General features: G+C 53.3%; 1 protein-coding gene and 1 long non-coding RNA gene across 3 annotated transcripts in view; both read left to right on the top strand.

Annotated features, from left to right (window-relative positions):
- Nucleotides 1-1,460: 1,460 nt before the first annotated feature.
- On the top strand, nucleotides 1,461-4,809 carry LOC311596704. Its single transcript, XR_014778939.1, has 3 exons — nucleotides 1,461-1,657; nucleotides 2,018-2,106; nucleotides 3,839-4,809. It is a non-coding gene; the product is annotated as an uncharacterized lncRNA (long non-coding RNA).
- A 402-nt stretch (nucleotides 4,810-5,211) lies between these two features.
- The window catches only part of PSD2 (pleckstrin and Sec7 domain containing 2), a 57,270-nt gene continuing 35,445 nt past the window's right edge, over nucleotides 5,212-27,036 (top strand). The window contains exons 1-3 of one of the 2 annotated variants that reach the window (XM_084780394.1): nucleotides 5,212-5,385; nucleotides 11,374-11,544; nucleotides 26,215-26,633. In XM_084780394.1, the coding sequence (XP_084636520.1) occupies nucleotides 26,266-26,633 (368 nt within the window). In that variant the 5' untranslated portion in view covers nucleotides 5,212-5,385; nucleotides 11,374-11,544; nucleotides 26,215-26,265. The remainder of the gene's footprint in view (nucleotides 5,386-11,373; nucleotides 11,545-26,214; nucleotides 26,634-27,036) is intronic. The other variant, XM_084780395.1, reaches the window with a different exon arrangement.

Raw genomic sequence — 27,036 nt, 5'->3', positions numbered from 1 at the left:
CAGACTTTTGTAATCGCTTTTGGGAGCCTGAACATTAACTTTTCTATTTGTCCTCACTCAAGCCCGTCTTGTGGGTATAGTTAGTCCTCCAGTTGTCCTGACAGACAGAAGGGCAACATGTGTGCCCTTCATTCCCCTCATCCGTTCTGCAGCCCCACTTCAGAGTGCCCTGGGTCAGGAACGGACAGCACTTCCCTTTCTTTCTTTCTTTCTTTCTTTCTTTCTTTCTTTCTTTCTTCTAATTAATTTATTTATTATGTATACAATGTTCTGTCTGCATGTGTGCCTACCCAACAGAAGAGGGCAGCAGATTACATTATAGATGGTCGTGAGCCACCATGTGGTTGCTGGGAATTGAACTCAGGACCTCTGGAAGAACAGACAGTGCTCTTAACCGCTGAGCCATCTCTCCAGTCTAAGCACTTCCATTTCAGAGAAGAGGAAATGGAAGCCCAGAGAGGTTAAACAACTTGCCCAGGTTAACCAGGAAATGGCAGCACTAGGATTAGAATCTAGGGAGCTTGAGCTAGGAAGACAGCTCAGTTTAAAAAGTGCTTTTTAATCCCAGAGCCATTGACTTTCACTCTTTTATCTAGAATTTGGTTTCTGATAACACCTTTCACTTATCAGTCTCTGTTGTGGTTAATTTATCAGTATGGCCATATCATGTTTCTTATAAAGTGAGTCCAGGACAGTCACGGCTACACAGAGAAACCCTGTCTCAAAAAACAAAACAAAACAAAACAAGAATAAAAAACAAAGTGTATTTTACTTTATTTAATTTTTATTGTGACTATATATGTATATTTGTTGTGGATATATATACATACATAGGCATGTAAATACACATATAAATACCATGAGAATGTGAGTTCAGATCGCTAGCATCCATGTAAAGAGCTGGGCGTAGGTGGCACACGCCTTTAACCCCAGTACTCGGGAGACAGAGGAGGATCTCTGGGATTGGCCGGCCAGTCCAGCTGAATTGGTAAGTTCTAGATCCACCCTCCCTCCCTCCCTCCCTCCCTCTCACTCCCTCCCTCCCTCCCTCCCTCTCTCTCTCTCTCTCTCTCTCTCACACACACACACACACCACACACACACAAGTTGAAGACTTGTATGTCTTTGACTACATAGTGAATTTGAAGCAATCTTGGATGCATGAGACCCTAAGACCCTTTCCCAAGGAAAAAGAAACCCTGAGTACCACGATATACATTCATAATATGGTGTAACTGTCATTTGTATCTACTTCCAGAACTTTTATTTATGTATTTACATACAGGGTTCCTGTATGTGCCTTGGCTGTACTGGACTTGTTTTATAGACCAGGTTGGTCTCGAACTCACAGAGATCCATCCATCTTCCTCTGCCTCCCAGAGTGCTGGGATTACAGGTGTGCGCCACCACACCCAGGCTCACTGGTGATCTTCTCTCATCCTGAATGTAGCTGACTGTTTAGGGAGGGTATTTAATTTATAATTTACATTTAATAAATAAATAAATACAGCTTACATCATCTCCCCCTTCCCCTTTCTGCTAAGGGATGCTGAGAGCAGGAGAAATGACCTTCCCCGAGGATGAGTCTCCAGCTGGCTATCCAATGCCAAGTGGTCAAACCTAAGTCAGTACACGCAACACTAAGTACGCTGAGCAGGTGGGTTGACATCTTCAGGCATCTGTACAGGTGTGTAACAATAACAAAGAAAAAGAGGCCATGATTTCAAGAGGGAGGGTGGACATGGGAGAGACTGAGGGAGGAAAGGGGAGGGAGGATGTTGCGGCCAGTTTACCTGCCCTTGTCCTTCCCAGCTGGTCCCTGCTGTCATGCTGGCTGACCTCTGGTCCCATTCTCATCACAGCAACTAGAGGACTCCTTAAAACACAAGTGGAATCGACTCAGCTGTCTGCCCCCCATCTTTGGTAGTGCCAAAGGTCTCATATGGTCCTGGAGGCCCCGCATCTTTTGCCTCTGTTGCCCCGCCCCTCCTCTCAAACCCTGCATCCTTCCTCGCAGGTTCATGACATGCACATGCGTATTTTCGGATCTTTGCACTGGATTTTCTTCCTCCTTGGACATCTATCTCCTGGGCCGGATGGCTGCATGTAAGAGACAGTTTCTTTTCTTCTTCTTCTTCCTCCTCCTCTTCCTCCTCCTCCTCTTCCTCTTCCTCCTCCTCTTCTTCCTCCTCCTCTTCTTCAGATTTATTTATTAAACAACATTTTGCCTGCAGGCCAGAAGAGGGCACCAGACCTCATAGATGGTTACGAGCCACTATGTGGTTGCTGGTAATTGAACCTGGGACTTCTGGAAGAACAGCCAGTGCTGTTAACCTCTAAGCCATCTCTCCAGCACCTAAGAGGCAGTTCCAAAGCATCCCAGTGGCATTCTACTTAAAGTAGTAGGCCCAGCCCCCAGCTTCTGCCCTACCTTAACGGCACCATGCAGTTAAGCGGCTTGCATGGGCCCCTCTTTCTTACATGCGTTAGCTGGGTGCTGGCACCTGAGCTGGGGTAGGGGAGCTCCCAGTCTGATCCCACGTCCCACGCTGGCTTGGGCAGGATGCACCTCCGCCTGAGTAGCATTTATTCTGTATCATCCTCCTTCAGTCTGCGAGGGTTCCTCTTCTGCTTGTGGCCTACTCTGATGGCCTCAAGGCTCCCCAGGAAACAGCTAGGGAAGGTCTGTGTCTCTGCCTATCTCCCTTGGGCCCTGGTGACCGTGTCTGCCATGCACTAGCCCCACCCACTGCTTACCTTGCAGGCCCCCCACCCCCATTCTGCCACTGAGTCACACTCCTCACCTGCTTTTTGCCTCCATGTTACCACTGTTGATAATACCATAAACATCCATAGCTACTCCTACCTAGTGCGTCTCTCCCCGCCTCCTGCTGGAAGAAGAGCAAGAAGTGATTTATTTTTTATTTTTTATTTTTTTGAGACAGGGTCTCAGTTTGTATGCTTGGCTAACATGGGACTCACTATAAAGACCAGGTTGGCCTCAAACTCACAGAGACCTGCCTGTCTCTGCCTCCTGAGTGCCTATCATAGATTGGCCATGTGGCATTAAAGGCACGTGTCACCAAGGTTGGGCCCTACAGGGAGGTCTTCCTCTTCTCCTTCTCCTCTTCCTCCTCCTCTTCCTCCTTCCCCTTCCTTCTCCCCTTTCTTCTTTTCTTCTCTTGGTTTTTAGAGACAGGGTTTCTCTGTATAGTCCTGGCTGTCCTGGAACTTGATCTGTAGCCCTCAAACTCAGATCCACCAGCCTCTGTCTCCCAAGTGCTGGGACTAAAGGTGTGCGCCACTGCCATCATGCTAGGGAGTCTCTTCTTTGTCAACTCCATCCCGCTCTGTCTCAGGATGTCATGCAGCACAGGCTTGTCTCTAACTGACTATGTATATGAAGTTCCGATCCTTCTGCCTCCACCTCATGAGTGCTGGGACTGCAGGTGACAGCCGCCGTGCTTGGCTCTGGGCAGTGCTGGAGTTTGGACCTGACTCTACTGTTAACTGAGCTACTAATACATCCTTAACCCCAAGATGGGCAAAGATTTTTGTCGGCTTTGTTTTCCGGATATGGGGCATCTGTAATTGGGATCAGAATAATTTATTAAACAGATGAGGGAATGGGGAATGTATGATAATTTGGAGCTCTTCAGGATAAAAATTAATTTGAGCCCAATGTCTAGTATGGCATTTAAGCTCTATGCTAGACAGTGGCTAAATCTCCTCTCTTGATGGCTCTAGTGCCCTAAGGACATGGTCTCTCCCACCATCAGTACCTGTGAATGGCCTAGGATGGCCTCATATCCTTACTGCACGTTCCCCCTGCCTCCAGTTTCAGGCCTCAGCAATTGGTCCAGCACTGGGCATGGTTCACTACGCCTATGACAATGAATTCCGACACATTTGCTCAGGAACTGTAAGGTGTCTTTCCTCAGAGCTGGCTGGGTTAGCATTGCCTCAGCTACCAGGACCCCGCTGGAGGAGCCTGCCTTGTAAGGGAGCCATGAAGGAATCCTGCGCTGCATCTGGTGGAAGTGCCCACGGTAAGGACTGGATATCTGTAGGGTTGAACCAGGTGAGAGAGGCTAGTGCATGATGTGTGCTCCGTCTCCAGGGCCCAGGGGAGGTGGGCATGGACACAGACCTTCCTTAGCTGTGCCCCGGGGGAGCTCTCAGGCCAACAGAATAGGAGTCGTGGTGGTGGTAGTGTCTCAATACTGTCACAGCATAGCTGCAAACCAAGCTGGGATACATTTTACTCAAGCTGGTGTGGGAAGTGAGATCAGACTGGGGGATCCCCTACCCCAGCTCAGGTGCCAGGAAGAGAAGCCTTATGTAAGTCACTTAACTCTCAATAATAATACGTTGAAGTCGGCGGCTCTGTAGCTTAGCATGTGTCATGAGTTCAATCCCCTAGAATGCCCAAAAGAAACCAAGACAAAACAGAACTGTCAGCAAGCAACGGTGTCCTCAAAGGTGAATGAATAATGTTCATCCCATTTGGAGAAAATGAAATAGGTTGGCCAGCGTGGATGACTTCAGAGGAGCGCGGCACTGCGATGGCACATACCTGCGATCTCAGCACTTAGGAGACTTCAAGGACAGCGCGGGTATAAAAAAGCTAGTTAGAGGATAGCCTGGGTTATATGGAAGCCTACCTCACATTCTCCGCTCTCGAAGGACCTCAGCAGGAGCCCTGTACAAGGGCAAAATTAAAATTAGCGCTTGTTATCTCACTTGCTCTCTGGTGTCGGGCTCGGCCAGGTGGCGCAGTTGCAGTTTCTGTGTTCACCAGCAGGTGGTGGCCCAACCCCAAAAGAGCCCTTTTTGATCAACTTTTTCCTAGGTGCGGGGAGGGTTCTGCGGGACGGACCACGACGATGACACTCCAGTTTCCCTGATGCACCTGGACTTGGGGCGAGGTGTCCGCACTTCCCTCAGTTCTCTGGTGTCGTTGGCAGGCGGAAGAGGCGGTCTCGGTCTCTGTGAGATGAGTCTCCGTTTCTATCCATCTTGTGAAAGAGCATGGTCTTGGGGACATCCTGCATGAAATTGAGGAAATACTCAGGTTGGACTAGCTAAAGAACTCACTGAAGGGGCGAGGATCACTACCACGCTAGTGATAGACAGCTGTGGAGGTCCCGCGCGGCTGAGGCCGAGTGATGACTCTTAGGACCAACATCTGTTTTCCCAGCGCGCCTTCAGCGAGGACCCGTTGTCGATACCTGCCCATGACGTGATGCGCTGTAAGTCAAGATGTTACCAGCAGAGGGCAGCAGGAAGCCATCCATTCCTGGCTGGCTCGCTCCCGCACCAGCTTGCTCTCTGGAGAGCCTGCGGTCTGGACCAAGCTAGCCTGGGCAAGAACCGACTTGTCAGGTATCCCTCGGTTTTTGAGAAAGCTTGTCCTACTCTCTTCTTGAGAGCGCTGCGGGAGAGTAGCCTCAAGCCAGAAGCTGCCTGGCTCAGCGGAGCCCTCTTTCCCTGAAGTCAGGAATGAATGGTACCTGTCGGGTCATTCTAGACCTAGCAGCTCTGGGACCGGGTAGGGCAGATACGTGGTCCTCGAACTCCTTATTATTCAGGCCTGGATGGCCCCCAGGGATCAGGGGGTTCCCACCCCATCCCACCATCGCCAGTTCCTGCATTCTCCTGGACAGGCTCCCAGAGGCCCACAAAGGCCCTCAGATGGCGTTCTGGGCCATGCACCGCTGTGCCCTGGGCCCACGGCCTGCTGGCTCTAGGCACTGCAAGTCCCTGGCCCTCCCCCGTAGGGCTTTGTCCACTGTCCTGGCTCCGGGCTGGCAGCAGCCACTTGCTCGGGGAGGGGAGGGGAGGGGGCAAACCTGGAGCCTCTGCAGCCTCCCTTCCCAGCTGCTCAGTTTTGCTTCCCCACCTCTCACTTGTTGGTTCTCCCAGACAAGGCCTGTCCGGTGGAAAGGGTCTTTCCTCTTTCCCACACAGGTTTTTAGGTGATATTCCCATTTCCAGATGATGCTGTGAGGTTCCGAGGACTCACCCTAGCCTTTGTATCTCCCTGCCTAGGTTGCTGACAGGAGGCTCCCTTCTCTGGCCCTGTGGAGTCGCTGGCTTTGTATTCATTCTTTGCTTCTGGCACTGTTGGGTTCCTATTATATGTATTCTTGGCTCATGGTGGATCTGGGGGCTCAGAAAAGGGAGAAGGGACCTAACCAAGGAGCCGACATCCAAACAAGATGGCGGTACAAGCTGTGATTGGGAAGCCACAGGAGCCTGGGCAGGTGCCTCCCATGTCTGGCCTTCCCTGCAGCTCCTAAAGAAGCTCCCATCCAAAGGTCAGGGCCCATCACACCCGCGCCCCTGCCCCCCCCCCCCGTTTTGTTTTTAGTATTTAAAGATTCATTCTTCTTCTGCTGATGGGTCTGAATGCCTTTGGCGTCAGGTACCAGTCCAACTACCAGGGATTTAGAAGTAAGAACACGGTTGGAGCTCTCATGGAGCCTCTGGTCTAGGAGGTGGTGTTGGGAGGGACAGCCAGCCAGAATGAGGAAGTGGAAGGAATATGTGCACACATATTGCGGAGGGAAAGAAAGCCAGGGCAGGGGGTGGAAGTTGGTGGTGAGAGATGGGAGTTGCCAGGGGCCTGGACAGCTGAGAGGAAGAGCCGAGGGACTGGGCTGTACTGATCTCTGGGGGGAGGGGGTGTTTTAGGAAGGGGGTACATCACAGACAAGGGCCCTGACGTCAGATGTGCCCGGCACAAGAGAGCATGTTGATGTGGCCAGAGAAGAGTTCAGAGAGGGCCTGGGAGAGAGACACTAGGGGACCCTGGAGGCCATGTGAGGATCGTGTGATGGTGGGGCTGAGCCACAGAGAGCCACTAGGTGAATTTGAGCAAAAGAATGTGGGGTCTGTCCATTCCATAGCGTCCCTGTAGCTGCTGTGCTTGAATCCTGGGGTGTGTGGGGGGGGGGCGGGGGGAGGCAGAACCTGTTATGAGGCCACAGTGACAGGGAAGAGAAGGTGGCTGAGCTAGCATGGTGCCAGCTTGGGACATAGGTGGGTTGTCTCGGACTTTATCTGGGGATTGAGTGCAGCGGAGAGGAAGGCAACGGTAGCTTCCAGGGTTTGACTGGCTGGGTGGAAGAGCAGGAAGAGGGCTGGGGACTCCACTGGGCTGAGTTAAGGCAGCCACCTCAGCCAGTACTGGTATGCAGGTCTGACTTGCGGGTCACATGCTGCCACTTACTCATTGCACTTAGCTTGGCTTGGAAGCTGTTCACGCCACCAGGGAGTAGAGAATGGGGGAGAGGCCAGGCATTGAGTCAGAGAGAGCTGAGGGACCAGGGGGCAAGACTAAGGAAGGAAAGCACCAAGGACCGAGGACTGTTCAAACTGTGCCAAACACTACAGAGAAAGAAGTCTGCACGTTGCATATGGGCTCGGCATTGCCACAAGGCCCAGGCTACAGTCAGCCTTCAGCACCTTTGTTATGATTTTGAGTAGGCCTGGTGAGGTAGCCATGTCTACTTCATCTAATTGGGGGTGGGGTGGGCACATGAAATGTCTTCTGGCTGGGCATATGGCACATGCCTATAATCCCAGCACTCGGGAGGCAGAGGCAGGTGGATCGCTGTGAGTTCGAGGCCAGCCTGGTCTACAGATCAAGTCCAGGACATCCAAGGCTACACAGTGAAAACCTGTCTAAAAAAGAAAGAAAGAAAGAAAAAAGAAAGAAAGAAAGAAAGAAAAGAAAAGAAAAAAGAAATGCTGTCTTTCCTTGGCATATGAAGCCTGTGCCAGCCTCATAGCATGGTGAAAGGAGAGTGGGTGATCCCAGCTCCTCCAGGTGTCTACAAGTTCGGGTGTCCTTGTGCAACACCCAGCTTCACACCTGTACCTAGCAGCTGTGCTGGCGCTGAGTCTGATGATTGGGGTCGTGCATCCTATGAGGGCAGAAAGAGTGAGAGCTGGGCCAGGCTCTGTTAATGTCAGTGGCCACCTCAACATCATGTAGACTCACTAGGAGCCAAGTCTCCGGGCATGCCAGGAAGGGTGTTTTTCTAGACTGAGTTAACCAAGGCGGCAAGACCCACCTTAAATGTAGATAACACCATTTTGTGGGCTGGGGACCTGAACTGAAGAGGAAGAAAAAAGGGAGGAGGGCAAAAGTGTCAGCATTCACCTTCCTGACTGTCACAACCAGCAGTCTCAAGCTCCGGTCATCATGGCCCTCCCCCTCCCCCTCCCTGTCTCCCAGCTGTGAGCCCAAATCACAACCCTCCCTCCCTTAAGTTGGTTGTCAGGTGTTTGGCCACAGCAAGGAGAGAGCAACTAGAGTTCTTCAAGAGAGAGGCCCCCGGAGACAGCTGGCAGGGACAGCTTTCAAGGAGCTCTCCTGGAGGACGGTGGCTGGAGAGCTGGGGGTTGGGGGGGGGCCACCTGGGGGTGGTGAAAGGAGAACTCCCTAGGTGGGGGGAGCCCTGAAAACTAGGTGAGCTTACTCAGGATGGCTGAAGGCGTAAGGCTGGGGTACATCCAGAGGGGTGGACTGGCGTCTTTATCTGCAAGAGAGCTAGGCTGTGGGCAGGCTGCACACTGTAGCCCTTACAGAACACTCTGGAGAAGCCTCCTGCGGCCGGGCCTTTCTTTCCCAGGCATCACTCTTCCTCCACCTGGCCCCTGAGACCGCTCAGGTAAAGTGGATGGAGAGGAAGAGGAAGGGCCCAAACTGCTGCCTCTCTTTTTGTGCTGGAGGATGGGGGGGTGTGGGGTGTGGTGCATTGCGTTCTTGGGCACTGTCCTGTCACTTTTCAAAGTTCAGGGGCGCCGACAAGGATCTATGACAGCACCCTTCCTTCCTTGGTCTACTGCAACACCCACCCTGGAGTCCACAGAGCCTCCACAGAGCTCTTAGAGCCAGCTCCTCTGGACAGAGGGAGACCAGACCCAGAGAAAACACTGCTGCTTAGGGTCTTACAGCCAGGGCGTGTAGCTCCGAGAAGAATCTGGGCACTAGGTCCTGGCTGTACCAACCCAGGTCTCCTTTTGTGTTGGAGCATGGGGAGATTGGTGCATTGCGCTCTCGGGCAGGGCACTGTCCTGTCGCCTCTCAAAGGGCAGGAGCAGCAGACTCAGGGGGGATGCTGGCTATGCTCAGGTCAGGTGCCAGTGTGTGCCCCTCTCTCCGTGCCATTCTTCCCTGCTCTGTGCATAGGTGCTAAGGATCCTTGTGAGCAAGGCAAACCTCATCTTACAGGCCTCAGGCCCCCGGGAGACAAAGGGAAAGAACCACTCCCGAGAGGGCCGCCTCGCGCATGCTCGGATGCTAGACCAGCTCTCTAACCCCCGAGGTCCATCTACGGTCCCAGTAAGCCACCCTCACCAGGAGATAAGCCGTGGCCCACTGAACACACGCAGGCACACGGCTCCTCAGCCCTATTTGTCCCCACCCAGCCCCACGAGTCAAGGTCTGCTGCCATCTGCGTGGGGCAGATGGAGTGGGAGGGCTAGAAGGGGGGGCCCCACTGTGACCCGGGAATGCCTGGTGCTTCTACCTCCTTCTGAGCCCCGGCCAGGCCTTCTCTCCTTGTAGGAGAGGTGGTGGTGGGGTCAGGTCCTGTGTGGTCCTCAAGAAGGTTCACATGCAGAGGGGCGGACGTGTCTGAGGGCTGCTGGTGGGGTCTTGAAAGACTGACTCAGATGCTCCTGTGGCCCCTGAAACCTGGGGCAAACAAGGTCCGCTCTTGGAGTACCATCAGTGTTCTTATCTGTAAAGTGGGTTGCAGGAAGTTTGCATCAAATAAGATGCAGGGAAAGCACCAGAGGAGACTGTGGCCGACATGAGGTTGGTGGTAGAAACATCATCATTCATGGTGGCTGATGAAACCCCACTTCTAGCTTGATGAGGGGGGGTGGCTAATTAGATCTTAGATGACTTCTGCTCAGGCGTCTCTCGTAGGTTAGTAAATCTCTCTTTGTCCTTGTAAGAAGAATGGGGGGGGGGGAGAGAGAGAGAGAGAGAGAGAGAGAGAGAGAGAGAGGGAGAACGTGTGTGTGTGTGTGTGTGTGTGTCTGTGTGTGTGTGTGTGTGTATGTGAGAGAGAGAGAGGGGGGAGAGGGAGAGAGAGAGAGAGAGAGAGAGAGAGAGGGAAAGAGAGAGGGAGAGAGAGAGAGAGACAGAGAGAGAGGGAGAGAGAGAGAGAGAGACAGAGAGAGAGGGAGAGGGAGAGGGAGAGGGAGAGAGAGAGGGAGAGGGAGAGGGAGAGAGATGTCTCAGGGGTGGTAGAAGTAGTATTTTAAAAGCACGGATCTGAGGGTCGACTGAGCTCACTGCAGGCATAGGGTAGAATACTTGCAAAGATGGGAACATTTTGGGTTTTGTGAACAGAAGCTAGAGGCTGAAGCAGAGGGAGGGAGGTGCAAAGGGGCCTCCTCCTGTGGTAGCTCCCCAATCTTCCCCTTCCCCAGGACTGAGCCCTTTCACCCTTCCCTCCTTCTCCCAGCCCTGGTTCCCTTAGACCCCCATGGTCTGGAGCTCTGTAGTGTCTCTCTGAGAGACAGGATCTTGCTCTGTAGATTTACAGCCAAGAAGTCCTCACTGTGTAGTTCAGCAACAGCTGGTCAAACTTCCTCTAGGAAGCTGGAGTCCTGGGGCCAGGGTGGGGGCCTGCAAGGTCATGACTAGCCAGAGGAGGAGAGGCAAGGCCAGGTGCTTGCTTTGCTTGGAGAGATGGTTTCTGTATCCCAGAGTGCTTTCTGGGATTTACAAGCCTAGGGTGGCCGCATCCTCACTAGCATCTGCGGGTGTGTGTGTGTGTGTGTGTGTGTGTGTGTGTGTGTGTGTGTGTGTGTGTGTGTCTTTTGTCCCCTCCCTCCCACCCCTTCTAGCTCTGTCCTCAACTCCTCTGGGTGCCTATTTCCCCTCTGTGACTTTCTGTTCCTTGCCCTCTAAACTCCAGGGTGAGATCTCCCAGGATGAGGATGGGGGATCTTGGAGTGGGGGCAAGGCCATCCCTCTTTCACCTGACTGGGGTAGCTGGTTCTCCTGAGGGAAAGTGGTTGGGTCGGCCAGGGGTTCGAGGACAGAGGCTGGACCGAATTAGGAGGGGGGCGGAACCTCGTGGAACTCCCCTCCCCCACTTTCTTAAAGGGTCCAGCTCAAGGCAAAGCGGGTGGGTGCCACTGGTGGGTGGGCGCCCAGCATAAGGTCGGACGCTTGTGGCCAGGTGCCGCGGGGGGGGGGGCCTCCTGGTTGCTACTGTCCCCCTCCGGGCTGTTCGTTCGCCCTGCAGTCTCCTCACCCATCCCTCCCGCCCCCCTCCCGCCCTTCTCGTCCTTCCCGCTCCTCCCTCCCTCTTTCGCTGCTCTGTTCCCTCCCTCCTGCAGTCGGTCCCCTCCTTCTCTCCTCAGCCTCTCCACTGCCGAGGCTCTAACACCTGAGGGGACAGAAAGCGGACGCGGGGAGCTCCAACAGGCGGCGGCACGGGACCTCAGGTCCAGGATTGGCCTCCGCATGGCCCCACCGTGAGCGGGGACCCAGCGGCTGGGACCCAAGCGGTGAGTACGGCCGCGGGCTAACTGTGTCCCCAAGGCCTGCATGCTCCCGGACCCCGCCCCTCTCCTCAGGAGGCCAGCTAGACCCCGGGAGGGGGTTCAGGGTGGGGAGAGCAATACAGAGTGGGTAGCGGCAGCCGCCCTCCGCCCTTTTTGCCCGCTAGGGTCTGCTAACAAAGCTACATTTGGAGATCAATTCCGTGGTGGCTGGAGCATCCAAAGGATGCGGTTGTCATGGAGATGGGGCAGAGAGAGGAAGCCCAAGATGGTCAGGACTGGGCCAGGGAGTGGGGGCACCGCCAAGAGCCCCAGTCCCGCCTGGAGAGAGGACGGGGCTGCCGGCCCAATTGTCTCCTGGGCTCTGCCCCCTGGTCCCCTCCCCCCTTTGTATAATCAGTATCTGTGCGCATTTGTGGGGTGCCAGTGTCAGTTTGGTGGTTCGTGGTTGGGGTGTTGTGTTCTGGGGCCTGCCACAGCTACCTCCACAACGGAGCCTCTTTGAGGATTTATTTCTCTTTCCAGTTTCCCAACTTTGACAGGCAGGCCTGGGGCCCAGGCCTCTCTCTGTCTCTGCAAGCGCAGGGTTCGCATGGGGGCGTGGCAGGCAGTAGGCAAGGCCAGGCTTCACGGAATGAGAGGAGGGGGTCCCTCGGAGCCCAGTGCTGGGGCTGGGTGGGGCAGGGAATCCAGATGTGGGGACCACCCTATCCAGCTGGCTCTCTCCTAGACTCCTGTCCCTGGAGGATCTGGGACTCTCTAAAATAAGAACCGGGGCATTGTTTCTACACAAGACCGTGGGCCCACTGCCCACCCCTTTGTCTTAGGTCCATCTTGCCCGGCCCAGGAAGAGATCTGGGGGCAGATGCAACAGTTATGATGCAAGAGGGCACAAGACTCTTGGCAGCTCAGGACAGACAAGCTTGGCGGAGGTGACAGAGACCAGGCAGCCCAGTCTGGGTTTGGCTGGTGCCCGAGTGTGGCCCTGGAGCTAACACTGGCCTTTTCCTAGGTCCTCTGCAGGGCTTGGAGACAAGATCTGCTTTATGAATAACATTCAGTTAGCTTGAAAGGCTAGTGGGCGAGGAGCAGGGGGCCACCTCCAAGCCCATCCTCACCTGCCCCCTGCTCCTCCCCCCTGCCCCCCCCCACAAACAGAGCCCCTTCTCCCAAGGAAGCTAGAAGTCCTGTGGCCTGGGGTCTACACATTAAGACAATGGGCCAGACACTCTCCTTGTCCACTCCGGGGTCTGGAGGAGACAATTCTCCCTCCCAAAGCCCTTTCTCCTGCTGCATGGTGCGAGGAAGTGGGTTTTGAGTGGGGCTCTTACAGTATTTGGTCCTGGTGGAGACAGCGGGCCTACAGGTAAGGCCTGAGCCCTCAGGGGGTGTTCCCATACACTGCGGGTAGTAGGTAAGTACGAACCAGCTAAAGGTTGAGGTGTGTCAGGTGTTCTTGGAAGGCATTTTCCACTGTGGCCTCCTGCAGAGCTGAGGTCTTGGTGCCTGGGGGATTTCTCCCTGCAGCTCTGCAGTGCCCTGTACCAGACTAAGAGGTTTCCTTCCTGTGGGCTTGCCCTGTCTGCTCATTACCAGGGAGGGGGGACACATAGTCCAAGCAGATTTTCCCCACAAGACTGAAAAGACAGGACCTGGGGGTGTCACAATGCCTTCTTGCTTCCATTGATGGAGCACAGCTGCTGTGTGGGGTACTGGAACACATGTGAGCTTTTGGAGGGAGACACCACTATTGCCCTCTTCCTTATGGAGAGGCCTCGGGGTCCAGGGATCAGCTGTGTTGTGGAGGGAGGTAGGATGTACACCTGGGCAGAACTTTCTGAGGCTCAGACCTGTGTCTCCAGCCACCTCATCTTCTATCCTGGAGCTACAGCCTAGGACAGAGGTGGGCCTGAGCCCATTTGTACAGGAGTGACCTTGGAGGGCCGTGGTGTCTCCTGGGGAGGTGAGGTGAAGGCATTTCCCTTCTGAACAGCGTGCAGAGACCGAAGCTTCCTCTCTTAGCAGACGGTGTTCTGGACCTCCTCTGCCAGATGGTCTTTTCCAGGAAAATCTGTTTTGAGAAGCCTCTTGTGTCTGGGGTTCCATATTTAGCCTGGCTCCTTATACTGGAGGACAGACTCAGGCCGTCACCCCTCATGGGATGTTTTGGGGGTGGGGTGGGTCTAGGGCTACACCTGGCTCCTTGCCACAGCTTAGCCAAGATGGGAGGTCCTGCCTTGGCTGTGATATGCCCTGCTGGTCTCTTTGGGGTCTGGGCATGTCCTCTGCTCACAGTGGAGGCAGGCCCATTGTGGGTGCTGAGTTCGCCTGAGTTGTGCCCGTGTGTGTAGGTGACCAGTATCCAGGCCAAGGCAAGTCCATGGTCCAGGTTGTGCCAAGACTGCATCCTTTCCTGGCCTCTTGCTCAGAAACCCGGGTTGCAGCCATGCTCTTTGGGGGCCTTTTCCTGCACTACTTTCATTCTCCTGCCTCCGTCTTGTCACACCTCACACACGCTTACACCTGCTTCACCCAGAGACCTAGATTTGCCACGGCTGACGTCTGGCCCTGCTGGTTCCTCCACGTCTCTCCACCCTTTGAAAGCTGCAGGTTTTATAACACATCACCCCAGACTATTTCAACACAAACTCCCCGAGTCAAGGATATTTTTCCCTGCAACTATTATCATACCTAAATAATTAGTAATGAATCAGTTTGCCCTTATATTCGGGCTATATTCACATTTCTCTAGTGGTTCTGGTTACAGCTTTTGTAAGTATCTGTGATGGATCTTTTTGTTTGTTTGTTTTTTTTTTTAAAAGATGGGGTTTCTCTGTGTAGCCTTGGCCGTCCTGGAACTCTTATTGTAGACCAGGCTGGCTTTGAACTCAGAGATCTGCCTGCCTCTGCCTCCTGAGTATGGTTGTGCACAACCACAGCTGGCTATACATTTTTTTTCTTCTTCGAGGCAGGGTTTCTCTGTGTAGCTTTGGCTGTCCTGGACTCACTTTGTAGACCAGGCTGGCCTTGAATTCACATTGATCTGCCTGACTCTGCCTCCTGAGTGCTGGGATTAAAGGTGTGCATCACCATGCCCGGCTATAGATCCTTTTTTAATCAAGGAAAATACACTATTTTTCATCGTATTTTAGTTCTGGATTAATCTCATTTCCCTCCTCCATTTTGAGATAGGGGTCTTATGTAGCCCAGGCTGGCCTCAAACTCACTGGGCAGCACTAAGGATGATGTTGAACTCCAGATCCCACCCCCACTCCCCACCCCACTCCCCGCCCCAAGACAGGGTTTCGCTGTGTAACATCCTTGGTTATCCTGGAACTCACTTTGTAGACCAGGCTGGCCTTGAACTCACAGAGATCCACCTGCCTCTGTCTCCTGAGTGCTGGGATTAAAGGTGTGCGCCACCATGCCTGGCTTTTGAGTCCATATTTTTACTGTTGAGATTACAAGCATGCTCACCATGCTTAGCTAATCACCTGACTTTTTGTTGTTGTTGTTGTTCCTAAATTTTATTTGTGAATTAATACAAACCATTCCAGGCCAATGTCTCTTAATCCTTGCCCTCCTCTTCCTCTTCATCCTGGTTATTCTGGAAGTAACACAACTCAGAACCTTCTTTGCTGTTGGCGGTGACATGCAAACAGTCTTGGAGAAGACGACGTCTTTCCTCTTCCTCCTCCTCCTCCTCCTCCTCCTCCTCTTCTTCTTCTTTTTCTTTTTCTTCTTCTTCTTCTTCTTCTTCTTCTTCTTCTTCTTCTTCTTCTTCTTCTTCTTCTTCTTCTTCTTCTTCTTCTTCTTCTTCTTTCTTTTTCCCAAACAAGGTTTCTCTGTGTAGCCTTGGCTATCCTTGTAAACCAGGCTGGCTTCAAACTCACAGAGATCTGCCTGCCTCTGTCTCCTGAGTGCTGGGATTAAAGGCGTCTATCACCACTGCCCGGCTCATAGATTTTCCTTCAAATACTTTTTTGGTGAGAAGTAACAGTGCTTTTGCTCTTGCTCCATTCAATGGTCACAACCCCTCTGCCAAGATTCCCAGCTTTCCTGTTCACCTCGATTCTCTCTTAGAGGAACTGCTCAGAACTGGCAGCATCCATGGGTCCATCTTCTATCGGATGGGTGCAGTCAAGGGTGAACTTCAAAACCCGCTCCTTTCCCCTGCCCTCCTTTACCGTAAGCTTTTTCACAGGCACCATGGTGGCAGAGGAGGCAGAAAAGGAAATGACCTTTTAAAAAGTTTTTTTTTCCTTATAGTGTTTTATGACTGAATCAACTTTAGAGTTGTGTAGAATCTTCCATGGTCTGGATTTGTCTTCTGGCTTGATCCTGATCAGACTCGTGTTTAACATTTTTGGATGCATCCCATAGGTGATGTCCTGTCTTCAGTGTCACATCAGCGGGACACATTAAGTAGATAGTGTTATATGAGGCCACTGGGCTGAGGGTGCAACTGCATCCATTCTTTACTTGCTCTTGCCTCCATCGAGAACTTCATCCACTTGGTCATGCCTGTAGCATTAAGTACCATCAAAACAGATCAAACCTCTATCAGACTAGATGCTGGAAAGAGGAAAACCAGCAGAGAAGATCGAGCTCAGAGTTTACCACCTCTAGGTGCTGCTGATGAGCGGAGAAGGGAAGCCTAAGAAAGGAGTGGGGGCTATGGGGGGTTGTGGCAAGTAAAGGGGGCACGGAGGAAAGAGAGACCCAGAACACAGCCCGTGGAGAATGAGGACTAGAGTTGATTCTCTGGGAATCCCCGAGAGATTTTAAAGTGATGGGGTCATTTTGTGCACTGGAAGGTTCTCTGAGGAGGAACAGGATCGGTTGGGTAGCATGTTGGATGGACACTCCTTTAGGAGGCCATGATGTGGTCCAGCACAAGACACCTGGAAACTGTGTAGTGCCTTCTGCTGCAGTGCTTCTCGTGGGTTGCGTGGCTGGCTGGCCCACTGGGACAGGGGTCTGGGGGGAGGGATGTAAGGAGAACCCAGAGGCAGATGGACAACCTCACTGTCAGGCTCGAAGCTGATGATGAATAGGGAGCCTGTGGCTTGGGAGGGATGACGGTGGAGGGGAGGCACCCAGGAGAGACTGAGAAGCCTTTTGGGTCGGTGTGCTGTGGACGGTAGGACAGCACTTCTCAAGTTGCTGACCCTTTCTGAAACTTCTTCTGTAGTGAGGGCAGCAACCTGCAGCAAGGGTGTGGTGAGCTTCCAGGCACCAGCCACGATACTTGAACAGGATATTGTAGAAGTCAGGAGACCTCTCTCGCTCCCAGAATCGAGTTCCTTACCCCATTCGACTTTATTAGACTCCATTAAAGTGCTCCCTAGTGTCTGAGGAAAACCACAACCTGACCTCGCAGCTCTCACAGTAAGTCCAACCCACGAATTCAGATGGGCCTGCAGCTGCCTCACACTCATGTCATGGTCCAGAACCAAGCACCCATCACCAGAACCAAGCACCCATCACCAGAACCAAGCACCCATCACCAGAACCAAGCACCCATCACCAGAACCAAGCACACAAGAAGTGCTTGACACTTCTTCTTTGACCCTCACCTAGTGTCTTACTTAGGGTTTCTATTGCTGTGATGAAACACCATGATGAAAAAGCAAGTTGGAGACAAACGGGTATTTTATGGTTTACACTTTCATATTGCTGTTCAAAGGAAGTTAGGAAAGGAACTCAAACAAGGCAGGAACCCAAGGCAGGAGCTGATGCAGAGGCCATGGAGGAGTGCTGCTTACTGGCTTGCTACCCATGGCTTGTTCAGTCTTTCTTTTCTTTCTTTTTTCTTTCTTTCTTTCTTTCTTTCTTTTTTATAGTTTTACCATTTATTGAGTAAAAATAAGTCTCAGGTACATTAATCCAGTATCACAAAATATGCTTGTTATATAAGTAAAAAAGAAATCCTGTAGCTTAAGACAAAAACATAGGGAGTTCTCAGTTCTGCAGTCACATTAACTTCTGTGTAAGGCTCTCACTTTCGAGTGCTGCCTCACCTCGACAGACCCTCGTGCAGGCTAGGGCAGACAAAGAGAAGGCTGTGGGTTAGGCACAGTACAGCAGGGAGTGGAATGGCAGGGGAGGTGACTAGTGCCCCAGGGAGCTGAGGAAGGGCAACAGTACTGTCAGCCTGCTTTCTTTCTTTCTTTCTTTTCTTTTCTTTTTTTTTTTTTGAGACAGGGTTTCTCTGTGTAGCCTTGGCTGTCCTGGACTCACTTTGTAGACCAGGCTGGCCTTGAACTCACAGTGATCCGTCTGCCTCTGCCTCCCGAGTGCTGGCATTAAAGGCATGTGCCACCACGCCTGGCCAGCCTGCTTGTTTTAATAGAACCCAGGACCACCAGCCCAGGGATGGCCCCGTAATGGGCTGGTCCCTCCCCCATCAATCACTAATCAAGAGGATGCCCTGCATCCAGATCTGATGGAGATATTTCTTACTGAGGTGCCCTCCTCGCTGGTGATTCTAGCTCATTGTCAAGTTGGCATGAAGCTGTGCAGCACACTTGGGATCTCCTTGCCCGCACTCTTTTCACCTGAAAGCCTCTAAGAAAACAGAAGTCTCGGCTTCTGCATAGATCAATATTACCCATCCCCCTCTTCTGCACCTCTGCCCTGCCTTCCTCCTGCCACCATGGGCCAGGTGTCCCTCTCCTGCCTAAGGGCCACCCCTCAGCCTGTGTGCTGGATCTTATGGCCTCTCTCCTGCCTGAAGACGCTGCTCAGCAAACGCCCCCCCCCCCCATTTCTGCATCACAGCTCCTCTCTCTGTTAGGTCATTTCACCAGGGAGTACCATGCTGTTCCGTCTCTTGTCGTCTCCAGTCAGGGACACTGTGTTACTCCCCTTTCTAGCAAAGGCTAGACTCCACATCCTCTCTCCTCACATCCTGTCCGACTCAGTTGTGAGCTCCCCTCTACACTCCCTGACTGCTTTTCTCAAGGTCACCAGTGACCTCCATATTGGTACGGTGGAGACAGCTTCCCACTCTTGCCTGCAACACCCCACATTCTGTCTCCTTCCTTGAGATTCTTGCTTGGCTCCTAGGTCTCTCATCCTCCTGTTTGCTTCCCATCTTGAGTGTTGTTCCTCAACTGTGGTTGCTGGCTCCCTTGAAATGGGAACACTCTAGGACTCAGCCCCTGCACAGAGGCCTGGTTGGGACTCTACACTGATTTCACCTAGTACTGAATAGCTTTAAGTGCCACCCGTGCCTTGCTGGTCCCACTTCTCCATCGTGTGTTCATGGCCCCAGCCTCACTTTTCCCTGTGAGCTTCAGATGCTTGCTCTACACTTCAACTTTCATGTCTACCATGTGCCTCTAACTCAGCTTCTTCAACATGAGGCTCCCATCTTCCTCCCTGTCTTACCCATGCTTCCCCTTCAGGGATGGCACCTCCATCCTCTTGGCTGCACAGGGTCTTGACTCTCTTCCTTTCCTCTCGTTGAGACACAAGGTGTCCTCTCTCGGGGCCAGGGTGAGAGACGAGGCAACTGAGGAATGTTCAGCATAGCCCCGGCTAACTTCTTTCTGCAGCACTGTGCTATTTTATTTCTGGAGGTCACAACCTTTGTCAGATGCAAGCTGAAACAGAGCCAGGACAGGTCAGAGAAGTGAAAGGAGGAAGGAGAAAGCGGGGGGTGGGGGTGGGGGTGGGGGGGCTTGGTAGGGGAGGGTTAGGTAGTGAGGGTCTTGGGAATGTGGGCAGAGCCACATGGAAAGACGTCAGAAGGAGAGGGGGGTTCCCTTGGTGCCACTAGGGAACATGAGCATCTGGAATGGGCAGAAAGCGGGAGGGGGGGTGGAACCCTTAGTTCACCTTCTTGGCTCCTGAAGGAGACTGAGGGAGATGCCCAGACACTGTGCTCCCCAAACTGGCTTCCTCTATGTACCCTGCAGCTGGTTGGCAGGACCTGCACCCAGTCGGCCCCCTGTAGTTCCCAGGGTCTGACACAACACCCAGGCCATGGACCTAAAAGCAGGGTGGGTCCCAGGTATCTTCTGGAGTTGGAGGGAAGCAGAGCAGTGGTTAGGTGTTCGAGGACTGCCAGAACCTGCACATCCTGGTTCTTTGTGAGTCTAGACAGTGAAGGTTGTACCCTGCACGGAGATCAGCTGGAGGTGGGGAACCCTACTCTACATGATTTGGCATTTGAAAACAGACACTGTGGGTTTCATTAGTGTTAAGGTTTCTCCAAAGAAGCATGCTGATATATGCAAATGTTAAGTAAATGAGGGTGCCGATTGTCTGGGGGCAGTGGGGAAGAAGAATGCTAGGAGGTATCTAGGAATGACCTTTGTGGAGTGGCCCTGAAAGTCCCAGTGAGCACATGCGGATGGATGCAAATCTGTATCCATCCCTGAGGTTGCAAAGAGGCCTCCTGGACCTCCATAGCCCACAGGAGGCTGGCCTCCTAGCAGACAGAATGAACGGGGCTTGTTACCAGCATCAAGCCATCACTTCCTGAAGAGGACAGGCACTCAGGACCCAGATTTTTGCCTCTTACTTAACACCTTGTGTAGCTCATGTGCCTTGAAGGGGGGGGGGGGCTAGTTACGAGCCTCCCCTTGGGTGGGAGTGCTGGTGTGGCTAAGACTTAAATGTTTCCCTAAGGTTGCGGGGTTCCTTCTCTTTTCACCGCATTGGTCCCACAGAAGTCATTCTCCGTCTCTTCCCTTACACTGGGCCTCTGAAGCCCCTGCCTTGGAACCTGCTCTGACAGTTGCTAAGGACAACGGTCTCTAAGGCCAAATGGCCTGTGCTACTGGATGCTTTTCTGTGAACACCCCTCCCAGGGCATGGGGAGCCAGCTGGTCCCCCTGAAGACCTGGGAGGCTTCCGGAATGGAAGAGGCCCCTCCCTGGGTGCAGCTCACACCCCATTTCCTTTAGTAACCCCATGTGAAGTAAGTGCTGCCAGACTGTCTCATTTTGTGCATGGTTCTGGGGCTTAGGTAGATGACTGACCTTCCCGAGGTTACATGGCTGGTGGGGAGCAAGAGATGGTCCATGGGGCTCCTGGATAGCCATTTTCCCCCATATTGTCCTGGGTTCTTCCTCCCCTGAGGGAGTGGGCTATTGAAGTATTTGACTGACCCAGCTTGGGAAGGCTCCTCTTGGATGACAGGAAGAGCCTCGCCTTAAGGCTTTGTGGCTGGCAGAGGCAGCGGCAAGGAGAATAAGACGTGTGGTCTAGGGACACCGCCCAGAAGTCTCTCTCACAGTTGCCTACTACCCATGCTGTCACGGGTATGGCAGACTCCTGTGAGCCCTGGAAGTGCTCACATCTGGGCGAGCGAGGAGGGAAGACATAGCTGGCCAGGGTTTGTTCCCAGTACTTGCTATATGCCAGCCAGCCTTTTACACTGACTGTCATGTTTGGTGTGTGTGAACCCATCCACGTGCTAACAATGATATGAGCTACAGAGCTCATTAGTACAATGGGATTTGTGGGGACAAGGATCGTGGGGCCAATGGAAGAGTTCAGAGTGGGTCCCAGAGGCAGATAATAGGTTTAGAAGTGAGAGCATTCCCCGCCCCTCTTTTTTTTTTTTTTGGCCAGGAAATGCTGGTGGAGTGGACTGGTGTCTGAAGTAGAAAGCTCCTGAACAGGTTGGGGCCCAGACCCAGCATTTATAGGGCTCCACAGGAGTCACCCATGCCCCTGCCAGCATGGGCAGTATAGGCAACTTAAAAGGGGGACCTCTGGCGGGGGGGGGGGTGTCTGTGTGTGTGTTTTAGAGGTCTGTGAGTCTCTCCAAACAGACTCTGGATGTTTTGCACATGTGAGAGTCCGTCTGGGGTGGGCTTCCGGACCTCATCAGATGCTGAGCGAGATCCTCAGCCTGATGGGTGTGGGGAGGTGAGGCCAGTGGTTCATCTGCCTGAGCTCCCCAGAACACTGGAGGCGAATACAGCATCCTGCCTTCCAGCTCTGGTGCCTAGGACAGCTGTGGTCTCAATTCCTCTACACCAACATCCTCAGACCTTTCTGAATTCCTGGCCTGGGCTCAACACCCCAGAGGCTTAGATTCTACCTGGCCTGGGTAGTTCTCAGCATCTTGGCAGCTATCAGGGTTCTGCCATAGGCACTATTTCCATCAACTGGCCTATCCATCCGCCACCAAGCCCTCTGCTGCCACTGTGTGTAGCTATGGCATTCCCCGTTGTCACCCCAGCCTGAAGTTCTGGGCTGCCCCTCTCCCTGGCCTCAGGTTCTCCACAGGTGGACGGTGGAAGGACTTCTACCGTGGATGTCCAACAGTGTAGATCTGGCTGTCCTTAGTGCTGCCCTTAGGTTTGAAAGGTTTCTCACTCCAGACACCCAGAGAAACCGTCTCATCCCCTCTGTGTGTTGTGTGGGCCTGGGTGTGCATGCATATGTGTATGCACCCACAAGTGCCTGCTGTGCACAGCCAAGCACACAGGTGTCTCACAGAGCAAGCCAGCCGGGAGCCTGCCTGCTGGAAAGACCTCTGGCCCCATTCTGGTGCTTCCCACAGCCCCTGGTGTGTACCCCAATATGGAGAGAACCATAGATTTGTCCATCTCCGAAGCAGCTTCAGAGTATGTTTCTCAATGTTGCCTAGCCTCTGCTAAAAGTGGAGACGGTAATAATCCTAATTACTCAGTCAGTAAATATTTATAAAGCATCCCTATGTTCTGGACATGGCACAAGCTCTGGACAGCTGTGTCCATGACAGGTCCCTGGCCTCCCTGGCCTCATGTTCCTAGTGTCGTATTGGGGGGTTTGGAAAGTTTCAGAGATGGATGTCAGTCAAGTGCTTCATGAGCAAGGCTGGTGACTCCACTTGGATCCCCAACATTGATATAAAAAACTGGGTGCAGTGGTATGTTCCTGTAGCTCCAGTGTGGGGTGGGATCAGGGGTGGGGTGGGGGAGGCAGAAACAGGAAGATCCCTGGAGCTCACTGGTCAGCTAGTCTAACCAAATTGGCGAGCTTCAGGCTCAGTGAGAGACCCTGTCTCAAAAAACAAGATGGAGAGTGATTGAGGAGGGCACCCCATGCTGACCTCTGACCTCCACACATACGTGCATGCACATGAACTACACATACGTGTGCACATACAAGAATTACTCACACATATACCAAATTTTTTTAAAACTAATTAAAAAAGGAGAGTTTCCATTTTCTTTGGCACTCTAAAGCTCAGAGGGGCATGGCTGCGTAGTCAGGCAGGGCCTCTGTTGGGGGTGGAGGTGGGGGCAGCTTTGGGCTTGAGCCTTGACTGGATGGAAAGACAATCAGCGAATGATCCGGGGAAGCAACATTCTGGGCCAAAGGTACAGCTGGTGCAAAGGCCCTGAGGTGGGAATGAGTGTGGGGAGCGGAAAGAGGCTGGTGTGGCTGGCGAGGAAACAGCAAAATGAGCTCAGGCAGCGTCTTTTTAGGCCACGCTGGGGAGGCTGGGTTCTCGCCTAAGGGTGATGGGACTTGCTGGCAGGAGGCACACAGCGAGGGTTGTCTTTGCAGTGCCCTCCAGCTGCCATGGAGGAAGCAGAGAAGGGGACAGGGTTCCCTGAGGAGCAGTTGACACCCCGAAAGTGTGTGGCTCACCAGTCACTCCTGGCTCAGGGGCTTCTGCTATCATCACGGTCTCCATCTCAGCTGGTGCTTAAAGGAGGCCACTGACAGCCCAAGGTCATGCCAAGGGCTGTGGGGAGCGAGTGAGAGGCTCCTGGAAGGGGCTTGGATCAGGCTCCGAGGCAGGCCACAGGGGATCTTGAGTGCTGCCAGCCCTGTCATTTGCCTCCTCAAGACAGATGCTCAGTGGCCCAGCTCCTCCCTTCTCTGGCCACAGCGGAGCTGGAAGCAGCAACAGCCACTTCTTTGGGCCGACTCTCTTGGCTGAGGCTTTGGGGCCTTGGTCTCATGGGAGGCTTCAGCCTGCACCTTTAGTCCTTGCAGCTGCACAGGAGACCCGATCGTGTGCAGTTCCCAGGCGCGTGCCTCAGTCTCCCCTGAGCCCCAGAGTTGAGCCTAGCTGCTGGTCACCCTATGGAGTTTGCTGTTCTGTGGGTTAGCCACCCCTCTCAGCATCCATGACCTTAGCGTCACTCTCCACAGAGGGTTTCACACAGGCCAGGGAGGTGAGAGGGAGTCCCTGGTCACATCCTGTGGAGGACCACATCGGTGAGGACCTGGGACATTGCTTCACACCCCTTGCCTTGAACCATCTCCTCTGTGCATCCCTCCCAAGGTTCATCTGCTCTGGGCTCTACTGGCCCTCAGCCCAGGCAAGGACTCTGGGCCCCTTGCCTAGATTAGAGCTCAATGCTGCCCCTTGTCCGTCCAGGCCCGGGAACTGAGGACACGGGCCAGTGCCCAGTCCTGGCAGAAACTCCATCCTGCTTGTAGCTTAAGGAGGACATGGCAGGGCAGGGCAGGTAGTTCTGGGATCTCCTGAAGCAGTTTCTAGAAGTTACAGAGTACCAGAGAGGTCACCCAAGAAACCCTTGATTTGCCCATCGTCCTAGCTTCGGTCATTCTTGTGGACTGGGCATCAGGTAGAGCCACTTATACACTTAAGTAGCTTCAGGGAGCTCTGACAGAATCTTAACCCGAGGGCTCCCCACCTTGCCAGGCTCCACCTCTGTGCCTGGGTACAGGAGCTTGAGACATCCTGGCAGTTTAGGGGGGCTCAAACCTTGTGGCCCTGAGTTGGTGGGCTGTTGGCCTGGGCTGGTGAGACGAATGGAGGATTTGAACTCAGACAGCGGGCTCCGAGCCCCCACTTCCTCTCTTCCTTTCTACGGTCCCCTTGGAGTCTCAGTTGAGGAGGTGACCTCCTGCTGTCCCCTGGGTGTGCCGCTGGAGGGAACCAATAGAAATAGCAACGGCAGCAGCAGGGATATAGGGCAGGCCAGAAAGATTCCCTTACTCAGCGCTAAGCCTCTAGGGTTCCTGGTGTCCTAGCTCAGGGCCTGGTAGCTGAGAGCTTCGCCTGAAGATGTTTTAAATCTGTGGGATCTCTCTCTCTCTCTCTCTCTCTCTCTCTCTCTCTCTCTCTCTCTCTCTCTGTGTGTGTGTGTGTAAAATCTGAATTTAGTACAGTTGTAAAAACTGTGGCAATGGGCTGAGCTGGGGCCACAGATCCCTCTCTTCCCAGCCATCTTCTACTCAGTGTTAGAACACGCAGGGTTACATGATTTTAATTGGCCTAAAGTAGCTGAGCTCCCCTCAAAGGCTCAGGGGTCCCCAGAGAGCAGAACTCACTTTCTTCTCTGGGCTCACATAGGTACAAAGTCCTCCTGGAATTTAAATCTGCTTCCTGCATGTCTGAGTCGGTGGCCTGGGGCCGTGGTGGTAGGCTGAGTCCCCAGATGGGACACAGGAGCAGGCACAGGGGTTCAAGTCACAGGAGCAGGCACAGGGGTTCAAATCCTTATCACCACTCTGCAGCAAGTTTTGCTGCAGCCCAGAAAGCTGCCTGCCCCCCCCCCCCAACTCTCTCCCTCTCTCCTCTTCCTCCTCCTCCTTCAGCCTCTCCTGAACCCAGATAGACCTCTCAGGAAGAAAATAGGGTGTTGAAGGGGGTCACTGAGGCTCACATAGCAGAGTAAGGAAGGAACTGAAACAGAGGAAAGGCCCAGGCACTCGCCTCTCTGCAGTTTTCCAGGGTGTTGGGGGCAGGGCTGGCTGTGTGTCTGCCTGAGATCATTAGAGAGGGTAGCCTAGACTACGGAGAGCTGGGGCAGAGAGGAGAGAATGGATGAATAAGGCCACAAAGCCCATTGCACATGGCTTCCCAGCTAGGATGACGTGGGCAGGAGGACTCTGGAAGTTGGGCAGAGCTGGGTGTGGCTTCTCCGCCTTCCCTTCCCCCAGAGTGGCTCTTAGAGGGGTCTTTCTTGAATTCTTCCTTAAGATTGGGTGAACTCCTGTGGGGGCTCTCGTGAAGAAGAGAGGCCTGAGCCCCGTCTTCCTTCCTTCTGGCATTGCCAGATACTTGCCCTGCCAGGGACGCATTAGCCCGTGCAGCACGACACCCGCCCAGCACCCTGGACAGCAGCTCACGCTGGGCCCCCTGTGGCTGAAGGCTGTTTCTCTCCAGGCTTTGCTTCTGCGTCTCTGGAACGCTCCCTGTCAGGATCTGGTCATTTCCCCGACTTCTCTCTTAGTGCCCTCTTTAAAAGCAACTCTTGGATCAATTCCCTCCACTTGTTACAAATTCGGATTCCTCTCTCTGCCTTGCAGCCAGGGCTGAGAACGCGTGGAGAGGCACATGCCCGGCCAAGACCAGCCTGGGGTTTTGTCTCTTTCACTAGCAGGAATACAGAGGGGCTTTCAAGAGCTGCTGGACACTGCCCAGTTCCTCACTACCTGGGTCTTCCTCAAGGGACTTTGGTGGAGTCTGAAGGACACACAGAGACCAAAGAAGTAGTAGGGAAGGCAGGGAGGGGGTAGGGTACAAGGACCTAGTTACAGTCAGAGGAGAGCTGAGGTGGGTTGGCCTGGCCATTGAAGTGAGTGTATCCCAACCTGGGCCTATTCTCCAGTGGAAAGTTACTGAGGAGGTCATCATGGCTATCCCCCTGCCCCTGACAGGCTGCCCCAGCACTGGTTTCATAGGGTTTGGACACTTTAACTCTTGCTCTGTCTGACTGACTTTCTCCATCTTCTGTCAAGTTTTATTTTGAGACTTAGGGCTTGCTGGGAGAGGCAGAAGCAGTGACTGCCATGGATGAAGAAAAGCTCCCATGTGACCTGAGTCAGGAAGGGGGTGCAATCCAGGACCACAGCCTGGAGCCTGAAGAGGATCCTGGGGTCCTGAATGGAAAGGCAGCCAGTGAAGGCCTGAGCTGCTGCATCCGCACCCCACGCAGTGAGAAGACAGGTACCCTAGAGGGCACCATGGAGCCTGTGGGAGACCTAGATGTGACCCTGCCTGACCTCAGCCTCTCTCTCACTAATGGCCTGGCCTTGGGACAAGATGGGAACATTCTGGAAGATTCCATGGAAACCAGGTCTTGGAGAACTAGTGGACCAGCAGAGGAGGAGGAGGATGCCTCCAGAAGTCTCTGTCTTGATGCCGAGGACCCTCAGGGGTGAGTGGGATGGGCACTCACACAATCGTAGCTCTGGTGATATGGCCCGGGGCTAGCCCCTTAGGCTCTCTAGAAGGCTGAGATTTCCTGTCCTCATTTTCAGCTTCTGAGTGTTTTGAAAAGAGAAAGCCTTGCAGGGGAATTTGGAGGCAAGCAGACTTGCTGGACCTCTCCAGTCCTTGCTCCCTACAAACCATAATGAACAGTCTCTGTGAGGGGCTGTCCTCCATCTCTCTCAGATGATGGTAGAGCTTCAAGTGTACTCAAATGTACACAGGTGGGTTATCTGGCCCGTGATGGTCCCAGGTGGGCAGGCTTTGTGCGCTCATTTTTCCCACGGAACTTGGCTGGGATTTTGAGTAAATTGTACCAGCAATGTGGAGCCTAGCATAGTCAATGGAGC

This window comes from Acomys minous, assembly GCF_964271855.1.
Source record: "Acomys minous genome assembly, chromosome: 4".
Taxonomy (NCBI): domain Eukaryota; kingdom Metazoa; phylum Chordata; class Mammalia; order Rodentia; family Muridae; genus Acomys; species Acomys minous.
This window is presented reverse-complemented; position numbering and strand designations above follow the sequence as displayed.